At 50.1% G+C, this 20,884-nt stretch overlaps 1 protein-coding gene across 7 annotated transcripts in view; it reads left to right on the top strand.

Annotated features, from left to right (window-relative positions):
* Positions 1-19,555, top strand: part of BCL2L1 (BCL2 like 1) — a 51,481-nt gene extending 31,926 nt beyond the window's left edge. For 5 of the 7 annotated variants that reach the window (XM_049650964.1, XM_049650966.1, XM_049650963.1 and 2 more), the window contains exon 3: positions 15,402-19,551. In XM_049650964.1, the coding sequence (XP_049506921.1) occupies positions 15,402-15,539 (138 nt within the window). In that variant the 3' untranslated portion in view covers positions 15,540-19,551. Of the gene's footprint in view, positions 1-5,706; positions 5,861-15,401 lie in introns of all 7 variants that reach the window. The other 2 variants (XR_007462095.1, XM_049650967.1) reach the window with 2 other exon arrangements.
* Positions 19,556-20,884: the final 1,329 nt, after the last annotated feature.

Raw genomic sequence — 20,884 nt, forward strand, 5'->3', positions numbered from 1 at the left:
AACCATGGAGATGTAGGTCAAGCATTGCTGGCCTGGCGGTTAGCTTTACTCCCTGCAGCTGCAGCCATGTTTGCTAAGCCCCATGAGGATGGGAAAAGGATGTTCCCCTCCACACAGATAGTGAATCCTCAAGGGCCTGTGTGGGTGGAGCCGGCTGGGACTTAGGAGGGTGCTGGAGAAGACCATCTGGAATGTGAGGACTAGGAGGGTAGCTCTCTGTCTCTTTCCCCCTGAACGTCTGCTGTGTGTGCCTAGTGGTAGGATTGGCAGTGCCTCTTCTCCACTCAGCTTATCATCAGGGATAGAGGAGGCTGGGAAGGTCCCATCCAACTCCCTGAGCTCAGCTGGGCCCCAGGCCTGCACCTGAACCCCCACACCTGTCTGGTGTTTACAGGATTGAAGCTGCCACCCTTTGGGACCCAGCCTGTTTTCATTTCTTGCTCTCAGCTGTCTGGTCTCCATGGACCTCACCTACAGGTTTGTGCGTGCCCGTCCCCCACAGTGCAGCCCCATGAGATTGCTGTAGCCTGGCACACTTCTCTTTGGTCTTTGTTCTCTCCAGCAGAGCCTCCAGTTCTGTGCCTGGTCCAGAGGAGAACTTTTCCGGCCCCTCACACAGGCTCTGTTGCTTCAACCTAGCTGTACCTTTCCCAAGACTTAGTTGCTTTGTGTACATTCTGGGGGGGTGGGGCTGTGGTTTTAAGGCACTAAGGGGTTTACCTGTGTGGTTCTTCTGGACTGATCTCCAACTGGCTGGCTGCTTCTGTCCTGAGCTTTCTCCTGCTCTGGACCTCCTGTGTCTCTTTTGTAAAGGTGTGAGCCCAAGATCAATAGATACATGTATCACTGACCTTCAAGGTAACTTATAGGTGATAAGCAAATGGACATTCTTTTAATAGTGTTTTTATTTTATGTTGATTTCCAGTGCGGCAAATGATATTAGTGTTCGAGTTATAGTAGTAATAACTTAAGTTGCCTTTTCATTTCGTTTATTCACTTAGCAAATATTTACTGAGTGTCTATTCTGTGCCAAGCACCATTCTAGCTACTGGGAATATCTGCCTTCATGGAGTTTATATTCTAAAAAGATAGAGTGGTGGTAGGGAATGGAGAGTGGCAAGGCAGCATTTGGGGTTTGGGGGTTGTTTGTTTTTTTGTTTTTTTCTTTTGGTTTCTGTTTCTTTTGATTGGGAAGGACTTTTCTGAGGAGGAGACACATGGACAGAGATCTACATGATTTGAGGGAATAAACCATGTATCGATCTGTGATACATTGAATTGCTTTCAATCTGTGGTGAGGACATTCCAGACAGAGGGAACAAGTACAGAGGCCCCAAGTTGAGAAGGGTGTGCTTGGCGTGTTTGAGGAAGAGTAGAGGAGGTAAGTGTGGCTAGAACGGAGTGAGCAGAGGTAGAAGGTAACGGTTTGTGCGAGCCACCACGGGACACTCTGGCTCCTCCTCTAGGTGAGATGGGAAGGCAGTGGAGTGTTTTGACCAGACAGACTGTGGACGCTCTGGTAAAGGACCATAGCCAGGGGGTAAGAAGCTGGGAGACCAGTAAGGAGGTTGTTACAACAGTACAGGCAGAAAATGGTGCTGGTCTGGACCAAATGACAGTGGTGGAGTTAATGAGAAGTGGTAGGATTCTGGATAAATTCTGAATATAGTTTCAAAGGAATTTGCTGACAGATCAGTACTAGGAAGGATATTTAGGAATGACTCCAAGGTGTCCCACGCTTCAGCACCTGGAAGAGTGAAACAGCTACCGTTTACTAAAAAGGAGAAAGATTGCAGGGGCGCCTGGCTGGCTCAGTCGGTGGAGCATGCAGCTCTTGATCTCAGGACTGTGAGTTTGGGCCCCACGTTGGGTGTAGAGATGACTTAAAAAAAATCTTTTTAAAAAATAAGTAATAAGTAAATAAATAAAAAGGGAAAAGATTACAGAAAGAACGGCTTTTTGGGGGGGAAGAGTAGGGATTGAGAGTTTTCAATACATTTATTTAAAGTTTTTAAAAGTGAGTCAATTGATAGGAATGTTAATAATAACAATGATACACGGAGAAGGCCAAAACAGTGATGGTGAAATTGTGGGTAGACTGGACCAGATGTGTCTGCCCTTTCAGCTCTAAAATGCTGCTTTGGTGATTTCAGACCTCACGGTCTGCCATTCATGAAGAATGGGAACTTGAGACTCCGTCTAGAATGTCATCAATGCAGAAGGAATGACAGGAGATGAATCCCTTGGGTCAGGCTCACCCCTTGGAACGACTTGGGAAGTTCTCACACACATCCTGGCCCGAGGCACTGCTCATTCACTCACTCACCTACTGAGCACCTTCTGTCTAGTACGCCCTGGACCCAGCACAGGTCTGCTGCCCCTGCTCTCCTAATGTAAAGCGAGCTCCCTTTACCTCCACCCCAGCCTGGGCCTGGCTACTCCGTGGCCCTGCAGGTCCCTAGTAGCTGGGTGATTGATGTGTCTGCTGAAAGTGGGAGGCCACAGTGTAGGCAGACCCTGTCCTTCCTTTGTCTCTGTCCAGCCCCTGCCTTCCTCCTGTCATTGCCATCCAGCCCTCAGGGCCTGGAGAGCAAACTGCTTTGCCTCCATGAGGGCAGAAATGATTTTGTCTCTTTCTTCATCCCGTAGGGTTCCCAGAGTTATCAAACTGGAAAAACATCCTCAAAGGCCTCTTTCCCTGCCTGTTGTAGGTGAGAAACAAGGCCAGAGAGACTAGCAACTCCCCTAGCCCACAAAATCCATCAGCAAATCCTTTCAGCTCTACTTTGTTGTTGTTGTTTTTTTAGTTAGTTTGTTGTTGTTGTTTTTTAAGTAAGCTCTACATCCAGTTGGGGCTTGAACTCATGACCTTGAGATCAAGAGTCGCATGCTCTACCAACTAAGCCAGCCAAGTGCCCATCAGTTCTACTTTTAAAAATAAACTCTGAATCTGACTGCTTCTCACCGGCTTCCCTGGCACCATCCTGGCCAAACCACTATCATATTTCTCTTGGATGACTACATCACCTTCTCACCAGACCTCTTGCTTCCACCCTTGTCCCTGGAAGTCTTTACCCAGCAGCCAGAGGGACTCCATTAAAACCAAAGTTAGGTTGTGTCCCTGCAGTGTTCCCTTGTCACTCAAAGGACAAGACCACGTTCCTGAATTGCATTCAAGGCCCTGCACAGTCTGACCCTTGCCTACTGCCAGACACCATTGTTACCGTTCTCCCTCATTCATTTTCCTTTAGCCATACTGGTGTCTCCTGTTTCAAGAGTGCCCAGGTATGTTCCTGCCTCAGGGCCTTTGCGTTTGCTGTCCCCATTGCTTTCCTCACATCCTTGTGATGCCTGTACCCTCACTTCATTCAGGGCTCTGATCAACTGTTACCTCCTCAAGAAGCTTTCCCTGACTATGGGTTCTAATTCTCCTGTCTTCCACGTTTCTGTCTAACCCTTTTTTCTCATTTATTTTTCTTCTTAGCACTTGCTACCATCTGACACATTTATTTATTGCCTGTCTCTTCCCATTAAATTGTAAATTCATGGAGGTAGGAATTTTCATCTGATTTAGTCACTGCTTTATCCCCAGTACTTAGCATAGTGCCTGGCATTTAGTGGGCACTTAATAAAGATTTATGGAGTGAATGAATGTCCAGAGCCAGCAGGACAGCTTGTCTGGTCCTTCCTGCAACCTCACAGCTCAACCCACAAAGGGGTCATGATCTGTCTTAGAAAACTCAGATAAGGGGCGCCTGGATGGCTTAGTTGGTTAAGAGAACGATTCTTGATTTCGACTCAGGTTATGATCTCAAGCCCTGCATCGGGCTCTGTGGGCTCTGCACTCAGAGTGTGGAGTCTGCTTCAGATCCTCTGTCTCCCGCTCTCTGCCCCTCCCCTGTTCATGGTCGTGCTCGCGCACTCTCCCTCCCTCTCTCTCTCTCTGTCTTTCTCTCAAAAAAAATAAATAAACGTTAAAAAAGAAAAGAAAACTCATATAAGAGTGCTGCCAGAGCTACTTGGCATCACTTTTGTTTCCAAGATAGTGGCCAGATAAAGGGAGGGACTGGCCTTGCGGGGGATGGGTTGATGGTTGGGGGGGGTGGGGGCTCTAAGCAGCCACAGCACACCTCTCCCTTTCCCATCCACGAGGCACCAGGAAGCATGCTACTTCTCTTCCATCTCCTCAAAATAATTTCTGGTTCATATGGCCTAAGAGTAGCAGATCTTCACTAAATAGCAGGCAGCTATGTGGGTTAAAGGGGGAAGGAAGAAGAGCTTAGTAACATCCCCATGCATCTGCCCCATTGCACTCGCAAATTTAATATGCCCTGGAGTCAGACCCCCTCGTTCAGCAGCTGGTGATCTCAGACAAAGCCTTGTCACCTCTCCGAGTCTTAGCTGCTTCCTTAGTAAAATAAGGACAACACCTACTTTGCAAGATTTTGAGAATTCAGGCAGGAACTCGGTAAATATTAGCTGTTTTTGTGTATTTGTTTGTAGCTGTAAATAATGAGATGGACCATGAGAAACACAAATGAGGCCCCTCTTTTGAAACAGCTAACTCATTGAGTTCTATGGACCATTTTCTTCTTGCTGCTAAGCCTGTGATGTTAAGTACAGTGCTCTCAGGGAGGAACCCTGGTTTGGGAAGGTAATGGGTCTTGCCTTAGGTCCCGCAAGTAGGCAGTCATAGAGCTGAAGCCAAAACCCACACTGTCCAACTCCAAGGGTCAGGAGGCCTTGCAGGGGAGTCCCTTTACCTCCTCTGGGTCTCAGTCTTCCATCTGTTTAGGGAGGAAGTTGAAGTATACAGCTCTGTAAGCCACAGATCATGACACATGAATTCTTGAGTGATCCACATGTCACATCAGGTGGGACAGCGAGTTGCTTTGGGGCCTCCTGGTGGTGGTGCTCTTCTGCAGTTTATGGGTGCTCTGGGTGTTGACTGTGAACAGTAAACCTCCTGGTGGCCCCCACCCCGTGTCACCCCGCTGCAGAGGCAGTAGTCCGGCTCTCCTGGCACTATTTCAGGCATCTTGCTATTCTGTACCTTGAGGCAACCCATGGACTGGGGTGAGAATGAACTGAGGAGAAGACCAGAAGGAACCAGAATGTAGGAAATGCAACTCAGCGGGAGCCTTCAGCTCTGAGTTTTTGGTTTCAAGCAGTGTATATGTGAGCATTCATATGTATAGGGGGGAGGGAAGGGTGTTGCTGGGATTTCTCCCATCCTCAAATCCTCCGGAGCTGTTGGCCTTCTGCTGTGGAATTCCAAACATTTCCGATCAGATAAAGGTGGCTGAAAATACCCTGACTTGTTTGGACTAGTCAGAGGTAGTGCTAGGGTGAAGAAAGAGGTTGAGGCCACAGGGACAAAGCCCGGCAAGATCTGGCCTCTCTGAGGAGCTTGCCCTGGGTCACAGATGTGCCCATTGCCCTTTTCCCCTAGAATCCTACAGGTTAGAGGGCAAGACTCAGCAGGCTCTGAGGTGGAGGAAGATCAGACTCTTTTATGGCAACAAGTCCTTCTACTCCAGAATGTTGCCTCTCACCTTCCACACTAATTATTGGGTCGTCTGAATACCCGTCAGAGAGAACTCAGGTAGTTACTAATCCATCCGTGTGTGAGCTACTTTCATCCTCTTCATGCTGTAGCACCAGTAGGAGCCCTTGAGGATGACCCCCCCCCCCTTCATTTTACAGATGGGGAAAGTCCCAGACTTTCCCAGTATCCCAGACAGGGGAAGAGACTCAACCCAAGCGAGCCATTGATAGAGCTGGAACACAAAACCCACATCTGCTGACTCTTGGCCTGGTGTCTCTTCACAGCACACAGCGTTGATCAGCACCAGACAAGGTAGTGGGGATAGCTTTGGGTGGAAATAAGAGGGGGGTGGCTGCTTTGGACCGTGGAGTACTTTGAGGCATAGATCCCAGAAGAAGGAGTTTTAGGGAAAGGGTTGGCCCCAGAGACCAAGCCCCTATTCTTTGTAGGTTGCTAACCCTGGTCCCTCCTGCCTGTTGCCTCAACACAATTCAGATGATGTCTTTTCCAGAACCTTCCCATAAACTTTCATCATCCTTCCTGAACCTGGAAGAACTTGGTTATCTAGGGAGTTCTGGTCACCCTGCCCAATCACCTGGTGTCTCGGGGCTTCCTTCCAGTTTCACCAGGCAGTTAGGATGGGGATAAAAAGAGAGGGAGCTGGCCTTTTCTTCCTTACCCTCTTCACTGTCCACCAGTCAGCCATACTCATCAGCACCTTCTCTGGGACCAGGCTGGGCTAGGCCTGAAAGAGCTCATGGTGAAAAATGAACAGCTCAAAGCAAAATAAGTCAGTCAGAGAGAGACAAATACCGTATGATTTCCCTCATATGTGGAATTTAAGAAACAAACAATCAGAGGGGAAAAAAAGAGAGGCAAACCAAGAATCAGACTCTTAACTATAGAGAACACACTGATGGTTGGCGGGGGGGGATGGGGGAACTGGGTGATGGGGGTTAAGGAGTGCACTTGTTGTAATGAGCGCTGGGTATTGTATATAGGCATTGAATCACTAAATTGTATAGCTGAAACTAATATTGCACTGTAAACTAACTGGAATTTAAATTAAAAAATGAACAGCACAACAAATTGGTAAGAGAGCTGAAGGAGACTTAGAGTCAGAAAGCAGGAGGCCTCCTTGAAGAAGGAACCTGTAGGTGAAGACTTAAGAGATAGGAGAGACCTTGGCAGAGAGACCAGCATAGGCACAGGTCCTGAGGCTGAAGAGAACATGGTATGTGAAGAATGAAGCAGCCTAGCCCTGGACAAAGCTGAGGAAATCCTGCAGGGTCTTGCAGACCACAGAGAAGGCTCTAACACTCAAGCTGAGCCCTGGTCTAATAATAAGACCAGTAGTAATAGCCAACATGTACTCAAAGTTTGCTCTGCACCATGCAGAATTCTAAGAGTATGTGTACTACTGTTAGTAGTAATAGCCAACATGTACTCAAAGTTTGCTCTGCACCATGCAGAATTCTAATTCTATGTGTATTACTGTTAAATCTTCACAGTGTTCTTGTGAAATAAGCACATCTTTAATCTCCATTTTATAGACAATGTCCAAAGCTAACACCTCTCAAGTCTAATGGCAAGACTTAGTGGGTAAGGTGCTGGCAGCCCAACTTGGTAGAGAAATAGAAGAAATAGAAATAGAGCCTTGGCCTCATCCAGATAGCACTGCCACTTTACCAATGAGGAAATTCTACTCAGAGAGGAGCACAACCTGGTCCAGGGCCCAGAGCAAGGCCAGCAAAGCTTCCTCTGCCAGCCCCTGGTGATTTCTTGGGCAGCCCTCGGGACAGAGCTAGAGGAGAGAGGACCATATCTGATGCCAGCCAGTGGGGGGAGATAGAGGAAAAGAGGCAAAGAGAGCTTTCCAAAAGTGAAGTGCTCCATGAGTATATAAGCAGAGATGCCCTAGAGATGACTGCGAACTCCCACGAGGATGGACCGTCGGGAGTGAAACACACCTACCACATGACCTTGATGTTCCACCTTTCTGAACCTGTCTGGGAAATCAGGATGTTAGGGATGAGCTTCAGCATCACATGAGAGGTTGGGTAGGTATGTTATGAGGTCACTTTTGAGTCTCCGACTCTTTTTCAAGGGTGAACCTTATCTCCCAGGACACTGGAAGAAGAATGAAAAGCTATGGCCATCCACTCATGAGACAGTAGGGGGTTAGCAGGGGTGGGATGAGAGACAGCAAAGTGAGGGAGGTCTTGGATTTCCAGGGAACGAATGCATATGAACATGCAGCAGCCTCCCAGGAGCCATTCAGTGCTTGGGCTCTAGAGCCAGACTGCCGCATACAAGCCCTAACTCTGCCATATGAGCCGTACGTCCTTGGCAGGGTCCCTTGACCTCTGAGCCCATTTCCTCATCTGTAACATGGAAAGTAACAATAGCACTTCATGGGGTTATTGCTAGGATTAAGTGAATTCATATACATGATGAAGCTCTTAGCACCATGCCTGGTACACGGTAAGTTCTCAGTAAATATCAGTCATCCCAGGGAAGGAGGTTATAAGCCTCTAAATGAGCATCTGTGCCCCCAGTAAACGTCTCTGCCTCTAAGACTAGCATCCTGGTTCTGAGCTGAGGAGGTGGAGAGCCCACGCTTGCACTGCTAGGCCCGATAGCTTTCTCAATTCCCCAGCGGAGGTGTTATCTCCTCCCGGCACAACCACTTCCTTTTCTGAGAAATGAGCACATCTGTCAGGCTTAGCTTCTGAGAACTAATGGTGAGGGAGGAGGAGGGGGAGGAGAGGCTGGCAGCTGACAGGGGCAGAACTGGAGAAAGATTAACGTGAAGTTTGCTGCAAGGATGCCTCCAGATATTCCCTGAAGCCCAGATGGCTTGAGCCTCCTCTCCCCCCCCCCCCCCCCCCCCATGACACACTGTTGTGCCAGTAACACCGAGGTCACCTTGCTTTTTAGTAAGTGCTAAGTGCTTTCATCCCCTTATCTCACCACCACTGTCTTGGGAGGTCAAAACAGGAGAAACTGAGGCTCTGAAGTACAGAGGTTTGCTATGGTGCCCACAACTGGGCTGGCTAGACTGGGGTCACCCTAGCATAATCTGGTCACCCGTCTCTGCCTCTGCCCTGAGCTGCCTCTCTGAATTGCCCACTCCCAGTAGAGGAGAAAGGCCGTGTTTCTTTCACATTGCTGACCCCAACGGCTCCCCCGGGAAAGCCAAGGGAAGTGGATTCCAACCACAAACCTCACTTCTTCCGAGTCTCCGCCTGCAACTCCCTGCCAAGAGAGTGATAAGGCCTCTCCTTTTGCCCCATCCCCCCTTTCTGCCATCTCCCTGGGATCTCCTAACAAGGCCTCATTTATCTATTCAGCAGACATGTATCAGCCTCTCCTTCAGGGAAACTGAGGCTAGCAGCAGAAAGTGACTCTGCAAGGGATCCCTGGCCTGCCCATGCTGGGCCGTGATGAGGCCAAGGGAAGGTACAGTGCTGATGTCTCTGGCACTTTCTCTGGGCTGCTAGGAGCCCCTTCCTCTTCTCCACCTACCTCTTTCCCAAAATAACCAAGCAGGAAGGAAGTGGTGGGCCTGGGCCTTCCAGAGTCACCCTAGAGGAAGGAAGGGCCCGTCTGGCACAAGCACTTGTTCCCCACTGAAGCCAGGACGGAAGGGTTTCACTTTCCCTCCTGGTCTTCGTCACATCCTTTTCCTGTGGCACCCAGTTCCCCTCAGCTGGCTGGGGGCCAGAGCTCATTCATTCAGCTGGTGGCCTCGGGCAACCTTCCCCCTCCGAGAGGGACTCAGGACTATAACTCTGGCCCAGAAATGGGGTTGCTGCTGCACATGCTGGAACTTGCAACCAACTTCCCCACATACCCACTTTGGGCAGGTCTCTCAGTGTCTCTGAGCCTCAGTTTACCTGGGTGTAGATTGAGGTCCTCCTTCAGTAATACAAGTGCATGCACCTGGACCATGATGGGGCTTGAAAAGTATTGTCCTTTTGAAAGTAAGCATAGTCCTGTATGGAGGTTGGGAGCAAAGATACTGCAGCCAGACTGCTAGTGCAGTCAACCCAGCCGCTGTGTGACCTTGGGCAAGTCACAGATCATCTGAGGGCCACAGGGCCATCAGCTGTATGATGAATTAACAACAGTACCCACTGCCTGACAGTATGGGGACAATTCAGTGAACTGATCCACACAAAGGACCAGGAGGAGTGCCTTCTTGCAGGGTAAGTGCTCAGGAATCATCTCCCACCACTGCCACTGTGTAGGTCAGGTTCTCTGTGGGCAGGGGCAGCAGGGACTGAAGAAGGCAGAATCAGATATCAGAATGAGCAAGAGGCCAGAACTCTGACAAATCCCAGGTGAACTTTGAAGCCTCCATTTTCACATCTGTAGAATGAGGCTATTGATAAATAGTACGAGGATTAAACGAAAGTAATCATTTGTTCATCTAATGATGTGTACATCATGTGTATATATATGTGTGTATATATATAATCTACGTGTATATATATAATAGATTCATTTAGAATGGCACCTGCTGTGTTCCAGGTACAGCATCAGGTTCTAGAGGTATAAGGGATAAAACCACACACAATCTAGTGGAGGAGACAGGACAAAACATAGTCACTCAACTGTATGTGATTGTGCATGTAATCAGGGAGTATGGCCCAGTCTGGGTGAAGTGCTTTAGCTCAGTGCCTGGCACAGCTAACATTCAAATGTGTAATAAAGGTCAGCTGCCATATTAGCAGTTGTTATTATTTTATTGTTATTTAACAAGTGAGGACTGGGCTGCTCAAAGTCACACCGCTGTGAAGAAGGATGGAAACGTGGGAGGTGAGAGAGAAGGGTGGGCATCAGAGGATTGATCAGTCTCAGGTGGGTGCTGCACTTCAGCCCCTGGCAGGGTGGATGGGCCGCTGCTTGAGGGGCATTGTGCCAGCCTTTTTCCTCACTTCACCAGGGTTGCAGATGGCTGCAGGGTAACCTGCATTGTTCAGTTGGCCTCTGGGCAGAGATCTAGCTTTAGTCCGTCTGTGCCTGTCTGGATGGGCCTGGCTTCAGACGTATGTCAGACTTGAGCCCGCTGACTGAGGGGGGAACTGACACACAAATGGGGCTCAGCCTAGGGACACCTTGCCTCTCATTCTTGCCTCAGGGCCTTTGCACTTGTTGCTTCTGCCAAAACAGGCTCTTTTTTTACCCCAGGTTTTCTATCCTCTCTTGGCTACTTCCACCTTGCCATTCAGCTCTCAGCTCAAATTCCCCAGGGAGACCTTCTCTGACCACTCCACCTATATCAGTCCCCCAGCTATTCTCTGTCACCACCCCGTGACTTACTATCTTCAAAACCCCATTATCTCTGAAATTGTCTTGCTTCTTACCTTGTCTGCTTTCCACCAGGACAGTGTTTCTCAACCTTTTTTCCTATTGCCATCTGCCTCAGGCATCTTTTTCGACATTCTTGTCCTTGTTGCCTTCCCGTGACATTTGAATACCACAGCTGTACTCCGTATCTCTTTATGTGCTGTGACCCCGTGGAAAGCCACAAACCACTGTAATATCCAAGAATTTTTTGCTTTGCCCCACTGGGAGTGATAGCCCTCCCGTTGAGAACACACAGACTAGAACAGAAGCTCCATAAAAGCAGAGATCTTCTTTGTCTTGTTCACTGCTGTGTCTCCAGTACTGGGCTTGGAGCATGGTTAGCACACAAGAAATAGTTACGGTGTGGGGCGCCTGGCTGGCTCAGTGGGTAGAGAGAGCATGCACTCTTGATCTCAGGATCGGGAGTTCAAGACCCACATTGAGTGTAGAGCTTACTTTAAAAAAAAAAAAGAAAGGGGCGCCTGGGTGGCTCAGTCGGTTAAGCGTCCGACTTCGGCTCAGGTCATCATCTCGTGGTCCGTGAGTTCGAGCCCCGCGTCGGGCTCTGTGCTGACTGCTCAGAGCCTGGGGCCTGTTTCAGATTCTGTGTCTCCCTCTCTCTCTGACTCTCCCCCACTCATGCTCTGTCTCTCTCTGTCTCAAAAATAAATAAACGTTAAAAAAAATTTTTTTTAAAAGACATATTTATGGTGTAAATGAAAGTCCAAAAACCCTGGAAGCACAAAGGAGACCTTTGTCATGGAGTCTCGTAAGCTGAGTAGCGGTTGGCTAACTGAGGAAGATGATACGGGGAGAGTGACCAGTTAAGAGGACACATGGGTGAAAAGCACCCTGGAGTATGTTGGGTGGAGCCCTTCCATATATGTGGCCAGGACTGTTGGAGGCAGGATCTTGAAAGTGGTCCCAGCTTTGGCTTCTCCTGGGGACCCTGGTTCTTGGCTCACTGCTCTAAAGGGTCCTGATGCCAATTAAGGAGACACCAGTTCCTAGTCCAGGCTCTACCACAAACTAGCCGTGTGAAACTATAGAATGGGCAGGTGCATTGGTCTTACTAACTTGTGGGGGATCTGGCTGGCGGGGGAGTCCATGATCCTCCCATGGAAGTCATTAGCCATTGCCTATCCCCGGTGGCCCTGAAAACTCCTGCATGAATCCCATGGCAGCGGTCACAGCTACAAAGAGAAAACGTCCCCCACGTTGCTGTCACCTCAGCTGAGAATGCAGACAGCCTCATGCCCGGGTCTCTTGAAAGCCTCTGTGACATCAGAGACTTCCCTGCCACTCACCCTTGCATCTCACCCTCCTGCCCACCATGCCAGCTCTGGCTGAAACTAGTGGGAGCCATTGAGGAGCACCGGGGCTTATCTCTGCTTTTCCAGAACCAGGCTGCTCTGCAATGCTGCTTGTTTATCCAGGGCAACCGCCCACTGAGAAAATGGCTGTGTTTGTTTCCAAGTGTGTCGTGTGAACCTTGAGCTAAATATACCCACACCACTGTCTCCCCAGCACCCGCCCTGCAATGGCACACCCCATTTTGCTCATGCTCTGTCTGCAAAAGCAGTCCCCAGAATCCGTGGCCCCTGGAAATCCTACTCCCCCTCCCCAGGAGAAGGAGCTCCTAATGAAGGTTGTCCTGGCCAGGAATGCATGAGTCGGGGGGTTGGGCAGGTCAGAGTCTTGTTCTCTATGGCACCGAAACGAGAATGTTCCCTCCACCCTGGAATGACTGTTCCTGGACAGTGAGTGCTTTGTGCCCTTGCAGGGACAGGGCCTGTTTACTCCAACCCAGCCCCAGAGAGGAAAGTTTCCCGTGGCTGCCAGCCCTCTACTTTAGGAAAGTTCCCATCGAGAGAGCCAGGCCTCTCCCACTTTGGCTGCAACCCCAGTGTCCCTGGTTTCTTAAGAGACATTGGGCCCCTTGGGAGAGCCAGTTCCTTCTGGCCTTGGCCTCACTTCTCCCATGCCCCCGATAGCCCAGTAGTCTTCCCCCATCACAGATCCATCTTTTTTGTGACTCCACTTGGGCCTACTTCACTTAGGACACTTAGGACCAGAAAAATTACAACTCCTGTAAGAATTTCTTTGTCCACCAACACCCATGAGGCTAGCCGGGATGAGGGGGGAGAGACGAAAGCATATCCACACGGCGATGCCTGGGCAGCGACAAGGCCAGAGAATTAGGAGGCTGGCTGCTGCCACACCACTGCCCTTCTCTCTCCAGACCCAGGGCTCCTCCTCAACTCAACCCCCTCTTTCTAGAATCCCATTTTAGCGCTACTGACAGGACACGTCATCCCAGCCCCCCACATAGGGAAGTGCTATAGCCATGCTTCCTTTGGAGCTGAGTGTCCCTGCGTCCTGATCCCTGGCTCTGCCACCTGTTAGCCGGCTGACCCCAGGCAAGGTCTTCCCTCTCCAGTGTGAAATGGGGCTCAAATCTAGCTGATGAAGGTGAAATGGGTAACTACGTGGCACTTAGTAGACTTGTAGTACCTTCATTCTACTCATGTGTTTATCGAGCACCAACACGTGCCAGACACTGTTCCAGGCACTGGGTATATAGAGACAAGACAGGGGCTCTGCCCTCGTCAAGCTACACCTAGTGCAAGAGACGAAACAAAGTGTTGAATCTGTTCATTATGCACCGTTATGAGAAGTGCTGGGGAGAAAAATAAAACAGGGTAAGAGGACAGGTAGAGAGGAGGATGGGTACCATTTTAGACGAGGTGGCCAAGGCAGGCCTCTCTGAGGAGATGACATTTGAGCAGTCGGGAGTGAAATGAGGGAGTGAGGTGGGTGGTGATCTGGGGTCAAGTGCTCCAGGCAGCGAGAACAGCAAGCTCCCAAGCAGATGTTGGAGGAAAAGCAAGGAGACCCGTGTGGCGAGTGTGCAGCGGGGAGGGAGGAGCAGGTTCCGCGAGACCTCGCTGGCCGTGGTGAGGAGTGAGGGCTTTATTCCAGGTGTGATAGGAAGCCTTGTGAAGGCTGAGAGCTTGGGATGAGATGGGAAGGAGTGACATGGCCTGAATGGAGGGACTTTTTCTAGTGGTTTTCCCCCCATACATCGTAAACTATCTGGTAAGGGCTGCAGCTTCGGTGTCTCTGCTGTTTCCCTGATGGCTTAATAAACACTCAGGAGTCTTTGAGTCATCTTGGCAGTTTGGTGCACAGGGCACTCTGCTAGGTACCAGGATGTGAGCAAAAATGACACTGGCTTTCTAAGTGCAAGGGAAAGCTGTTGGAGGACTTTAAACCCAGGCGTGCCGTGATCTGATCTAGGTTTTTAAAAATCCTCTGTGTGGAGCATGGACTGAGGGGGCTTGTCAAGACCAGAAGGAAGGCCAGGCACACATCACAGTGAGCAAACTGGCCTGGTGGAACTTGGAACCAACTGGTCTGAGGGAGCAGCCACCACTCGGCCAGTTGGGACCAGGTGGACATGAGGGCCCACCTTCTTGGTGGAGAGGAGGAACATGGGCCCTGGGACCAGCAGGTGATCCATTCACACTCTAGACACACACCTCCCTAGGCCCAGAGGCTCCTGGTCTGTAAATGGGAAGAGAGGGTCTGTACTGCAGCATTGTTGGGAGAATTAGAGGACAAATAGGGAGCAAAGCTGACTCACTAAAGGGTACTGCAAACCCCCTCTCCCTGCCCCACAGGCTGGCTCTGCCCTGGGCTGGGTAATTTAACCCACAGCCCTACCTTCCCCATATCATGTGCTTCCCTCCTGACTGGCCTCAGGGCTGAAGGCTGTTGCTCACCTCCTCCTGGGCCCAGAGTCACGCCCCCTGGGGGCAGGCCGAAAGACATGGACAGGGCCTCCTAGATCCTGTCCCAGTCCTGCATCATCATTGCTGCCCCTCTACTCTGCCCTGCTCTGTCTACCCATCACTCATCCTGGCCAGAGGCTCCCTCCAGAGGGAGAAGGAGCCTTTGGCTCATAATCCCCAGACTTGACCTGCCCCTGAATCACTGGGAATTTAGCCCCATCTCCTCTCCCTCCCTGCCCCCTCCCTCTGTCACAGCAGTGGGAAGGCTACTCACAGACTCAACTCCATGCTCCTCCTCTGCTTCCAGACCACACAGCCAGCCAGCTCTCGCTCACCACTTTACCCTCTTCTCCCCTGTCCCCTTATTTCCTGCCCTCTGCTCCAGCCACCTAGCCTCCTGTCACCTCCCTGCCCCTGCCTATCTCTTTCCCGCAGGTTCTCCAGTGCCACTTTTTAGCCAGCTCACCTTGGACAAAGCTCCTTCCCAGCTTTGCACCTGTTATCTCAACAGTAATGTGTGTTGGTCATCCCCAGCTGGGCATCAGGAAGAAGGGCCGCCTTTAACCCTGTATCTGGCCCAGGGGAGGCGCGGATGGCTATAGTTTTTCAAATCACCATTGCAGCAGATGGCCCCCTTCTCCTACCCCCCCCCCCAAGTTACTGTCAAAGGACTCAAATAGCACCTTCTCTTCTTCTCCCTGCAGGACACTTTTGTGGAACTCTACGGGAACAATGCAGCGGCCGAGAGCCGGAAGGGCCAGGAGCGCTTCAACCGCTGGTTCCTGACAGGCATGACTGTGGCTGGCGTGGTTCTGCTGGGCTCACTCTTCAGTCGGAAATGACCAGACACTGACCACCCACTTACCCTCCCTGCCCTACCCTGCCCCCACCACATCCCTTTATCCAGCAACCATTGCCACCAGGAGAACCACTACATGCAGCCTGTGGCCACCTACCCATCACAGGGTTGGGCCTAGACCTGGTCCCCTGCAATTAGTTTTCTAGAAATCTACCATGCTTCTGTGAAAGCCGCCTTCCCCACACCTCTGTTCTCCTGGCCTCAGAACCCACAGAGTTTCCCCAAAATCTGCCCCATGGAAGCTGGCAGGTGTGGGGGTGTATGTGGTTGGGGGCTGGAGGGCCCTGCCTGTTTGGTGGAACCCCCCAACCCCTTAGCCTCCCTGAGAATGCTTTCTTGCCAGGGAGCTGGAAAGTTTTCTGACCCTTTTCCCCAGGAGAGACTAGATTGCCTTCGTTTTGATGTTTGTGGCCTCAGAATTGATCATTCCCTATCCCTTCCAGGATCTAGGTCCCCTTCCTATCATCCCCACCTTCCCAAGAGCCACTTAGGGGCCACTTTTGACTAATTAGGGATTCAAGCTGCTTGGGATAAAGAAACAAGGACCAGGACCCCCTCTCCACCTCTGGCCTGGCCAAAGTCCCTGACCCCAATCCCAGTGTCCTCCAGAGGCCTCTGGCTAGAGGCCAGCCCCACCCAGGGTGGGGGGCTGTAGCTGCAGGAAGCACCCCATGCCAAAGCTAGGGTGGCCCTTGCAGTTTAGCACCACCCTAGTTCCTTTCCCCTTCCTTTCCCTTGGCTCCCATGACCATTACTAAGGGACCAACTGGGCCCGAGGCAGGTGCCCCAGAGCTGTTTATGGCCTCAGCTGCCTCACTTCCTGCGAGATCAGCCTGTGGCATCTTTGCCTTGGGCTGCTGCCCACAGAGTTCAGGGGTTCGGGGGCCTCGGCCCAGACATGAAGGGGAGCTACAGGGAGCAGCTGTGGGAGCCCTAGAGTCTTCCCTACCTCAGGCAGGAAGGGCAGGAAGGAGACCCTGATGCACGAGGTGTAGGTGGGGGTGGCTGGAAGGGCCAGTCCTACCTGGTCAAACAGGTGTGTGCCCCACCCCCATTCAGCCTGGGTCACCAGGCTGCCAAGGTCAGAGTGGCCTGGCCAGGAGTCCTTCAGGCCTCCCTCTACTCCACCCATGGCCTGTCTCATCCCCGGGGGTCCCGGCCTACCCCTAGCCATCCCGGGCTCTCTGCTGTACATATTCGAGACTAGTTTTTATTCCTTGTGAAGATGATATACTATTTTTGTTAAGCGTGTCTGTATTTATGTGTGAGGAGCTGCTGGCTTGCTGTGCGTGTGCACGTGGAGAGCTGGTGCCCGGAGACTGAACGGCCTGATGCTCCCTCCTCTGCCCTGGTCTGGGGAAGCCAGCTGGGGGTCCTGGCTCCTTAGGGGCAACTGTCCCCCCCCCCCCCCACTCAGCCCCCACCCCACACTTGTTCCAGCTCTTTGAAATAGTCTGTGTGAAGGTGAAAGTGCAGTTCAGTAATAAACTGTGTTTGACTCAGTGAGCAAAGGACCTGGGCTCTTGTGTGCCCCGGGCTGGGGAAGGAGGGGCTGTGCGGCTGGCTGTTGGGCAGGGGTGCTGCAGGGGAGCTCCCTCTGGGCCTGATTCTCTCCACCAGCCATTGATAGGGTTTTTATTGAGCGCCTGCTGTGTGCCGAGCCACTGGGGCTGTGTGTGAACAGGATGGACACAGTCCCTGCCCCCAGGAACTGACATTCTAGGGGAAGAAACAGCCACTTGGCAAGTATTTACTGAGGCCTGCCTGGCACAGGCACAGTCCTAGAGCACTGGGGATTCTGCAGTGAACAAGGCCCTTCCTTTATGGAACTCCCATTCTTGGGAAAACAGACAAATACAAGGATGGGTCTGGCTGCTGGAGGGCAAAGGTGGAATCTGGGTGACCATGAGGAAGAATGGCAAGACTAATGAAGGACCTAGTGGGGAAGGAGGTAGGAAGGAGTCAGACTTGAGGTAACATTTTAATGGTAGATCCCACAGGATTTACTGATGGATGAGAAATCGGTCAAGAAAGAGGAATCAAGGGTGATTGGGAGTTTTTGGAATGGTGACACCATTATAATTACAAAAGTGAAGCACATTTCTGAGGCCAGTGCAACTTAAGAGGCTCATAGTGAGTGCCCCAACAGTATTCAATGTGGAGCCTGAGCTTGTCTGGGAGTCAGGAGTCAGGGAAGACTCCCTAGAAGACGTGGTAATGAGATCTAGGGCTGGAAGAATGTAGGAGTTAACTAAAAGAATGGGGGAAGCAAGAAGAGTGGTCCTGGTGAAGAAGAAGCAAGTGCACAGGGTGAATAAGTTTTCTTCAGGCTGAAGGAAAATGGGTGTGTCGAGTTGAGAAGGCCTCCTGGGTCAAGGTGATGCCAGAGCGGTGGGATGAGGGGGCTGAACTTGATCCTGAGGGCAGTGAGAGCCAGAGGGAAGTTGTCAGGGAATGATATGCCCCCATAGGGCCCCAAAACACCCTCTCGCAGCTGTGTGGAGAAGGTTCTGGAGGGGAGCAGAGTAGAAACCTGGAGACCAGTGAAGGAGCCATGGTTTGATAAGGTTCTGGTTCTCAGGGTGGGCAAGTCAGGTGTGTTTCCTGGGTCACCCTTCCTGGGCTTGTGCCTTTGGGCAAGCTACCTACCTTCTCTGTGCTCCCAACATTCACCTCCATAAATGGGATTGATGGCAGTACCCATCTCACACGACTGTGGTCCACATTGAATGAAATAACCCAAAAGAGCTTGGGGGAGGCTGGTTGAGGGAGTGGGGAGGGTGCGGCAGCGATGACCCCACCATCGGGCGGGCTTCCTATACAGTTCCACCTGTAGCAGCCGAGGTCCCGAAAGGGTCTGGGAAAACGAGGACTCTATGGGCGAGCGCTCCAGCCGGGGACGGAGCTGGAGGCGGGAACCTGCCTCGGACGCTCCGCCCCTCACGCCTTCAGGAGCAGGCTTGGCTGCCCCCTGGTGGTCGAGGCTGGTGAGACCTGAAGCCACGCCCACTGCCTCTGCCCTTCCGTAGCGCCCATGACCTCTGTCTCCCACCTGGCCAGCTTTCCCCGGTGTCCTCCGTCCTCCGCCCGGCTCACCAGAAGGACCTCTACACTTCCAATCGTTGGGTATTAGATTCAGAGCTTGCCACTGCTGTCCCTGTGCTCAGGGTCATCATTCTCTTTAGTTCAACACCCAAGTCTCCAGCATTTCCCCCACCCCTATCCCCACAGTGTGTCCCTTGCCCCTGCTCTTTTACCTTAGCCACTCAGGCCCCTCTTCAGATTTTTGATCCTTCTGGAAACATCTTTTCACATACAGACAAATACATAGATATAAATATACTTTTATCCTCCCTGCCTTTTTTTTACACAAATGGTAACAGACCTACACTGCCTTGCATTTTCTCCCTAAGTAATGTCTGATACACGTTTACATACTCATACAGGAATCCCCGTGTACTCATCATACAGGTTCAACAGTTATCAATACTCATGACAGCTTCATGATTTATTCTAGCTGTGTAGTATTTTAACCAGACCTCTATCTAACTCAGTGATTTCCAACTTTATACATGCCATAGCATGTGCATAAAATACTGGAATTGCACACTGAGGAAAAGTTGGAAGGAGTTTCAGACTGTCCATGTGGGTCCGGGGAAGGGGACGGAATTCATTTCTATATACTATATTTATAATGAGAAAAATGAAATATATTTCATAATGAACTTTGAAACAGCAATATACCTATTTTAAAATTTATTTCTTAAGAGACAAATATTTTATATGAGCTTTTATAATCAAAATGGTTCACACAAATTCCAATCAAGGCTTATTAATGATGATCTCTTAAAATTCTTGGTAGTTGACATCAACAAGAGACTTCATAGCTGCAAGTAGGTGCTAAAAGAAAAAATTTAACCATCCCAAAGCTTACAATTGAAATTATATTTAAGCATTCCAACAGCTCTTCCCTTTATTTAATTGACAAATATAATATATTCAAGTGGATTTCAAATCCAAATGAACTTTTTCATTTCAGGTATTTAAAAAAAAATTTTTTTTTTAACGTTTTATTTATTTTTGAGACAGGGAGAGACAGAGCATGAACGGGGGAGGGTCAGAGAGAGAGGGAGACACAGAATCTGAAACAGGCTCCAGGCTCTGAGCTGTCAGCACAGAGCCTGACACGGGGCTCGAACTCACGGACTGCGAGATCATGACCGGAGCCGAAGTCGGACGCTTAACCGACTGAGCCACCCAGGTGCTCCTCATTCAGGTATTTTAAATTAATGATGAGTTCCAGAACACAGGAAATGACATAAAGCTTTCCAGTCTTTTTTTTTTTTTTTTTTTTTTGAGAAAATTGTGACTTATTAACACTAGGCAAGGCTGCACAGCACATAGGAAGAGAGGAAAGGAGGCAGGGAAAGAGGGAGAAAGGAAGGAAAGAAGGCAGGGACAGACTTTGTGGTAAAACCATTTAAATTTCATAAGAACTCATGGGCTGTTTGCACGGAATTGTTCAAGCTAAGTGTTCATGTATGAGCCCTCAGGAATGGGGCAGTTTCAATAATTTAGGAGGGAATTAATACTTCATATGACCAGAATTCTAACATTAGAGCATGGATATTTATTAAAAATCAAATAAGACAGGGACACCTGGGTGACTTAGTTGGTTAAACGTCTGACTCTTGATTTTAGCTCAGGTCACGATCTCACGGTCCAGTTTGTGGGATTGAGCCCTGTGTTGGGCTCAGTGTTGACAGTGCAGAGCCTGCTTGGGATTCTCTCTGTTCCTTTCTCTGCGCCTCCCCCACTTGCTCTTTCTGTCTCTCAAAATAAACATTTGAAAAAATCAAATAAGACAAATTTATAGGGATAATATTTGCCAATCTTAAAATTTGAGGAAGTCATTCTTAAAACATCGATACTTAAAAGTATCACGGTGTCTGGCTGGCTCTTGATCTTGATCTCGGGGTTGTGAGTTCAAGCCCCACATTGGGTGTAGAAATTACTTAAAGATAAAATATTAAAAAACAAAACACTGAGGTACCGAGAATATAAGCATAAGAAAGAAAAAGTTCTGAAAATAAAAAAGGAATATAAACAATGCAGTGGCTAGCCAACAAGATAGTTTGTAAATTTGTTGCTGAGTGGGGAAATGACCAGTGCCTAGTCAGGAAGGCTCGGCTCAAATTGCACTGATGTACAAAACAGTGCCCCCCACCCCGCCCCTGCAAAGCAGAACAACTGTTCAGTGCCCCCCACCCCGCCCCCTGCAAAACAGAACAAAACACCTGTTCGCTGTCCTAATTGCCTTGTAAAAAT

The sequence above is a fragment of the Panthera uncia genome (assembly GCF_023721935.1).
Source record: "Panthera uncia isolate 11264 chromosome A3 unlocalized genomic scaffold, Puncia_PCG_1.0 HiC_scaffold_11, whole genome shotgun sequence".
In the NCBI taxonomy this organism is placed as follows: Eukaryota; Metazoa; Chordata; class Mammalia; order Carnivora; family Felidae; genus Panthera; species Panthera uncia.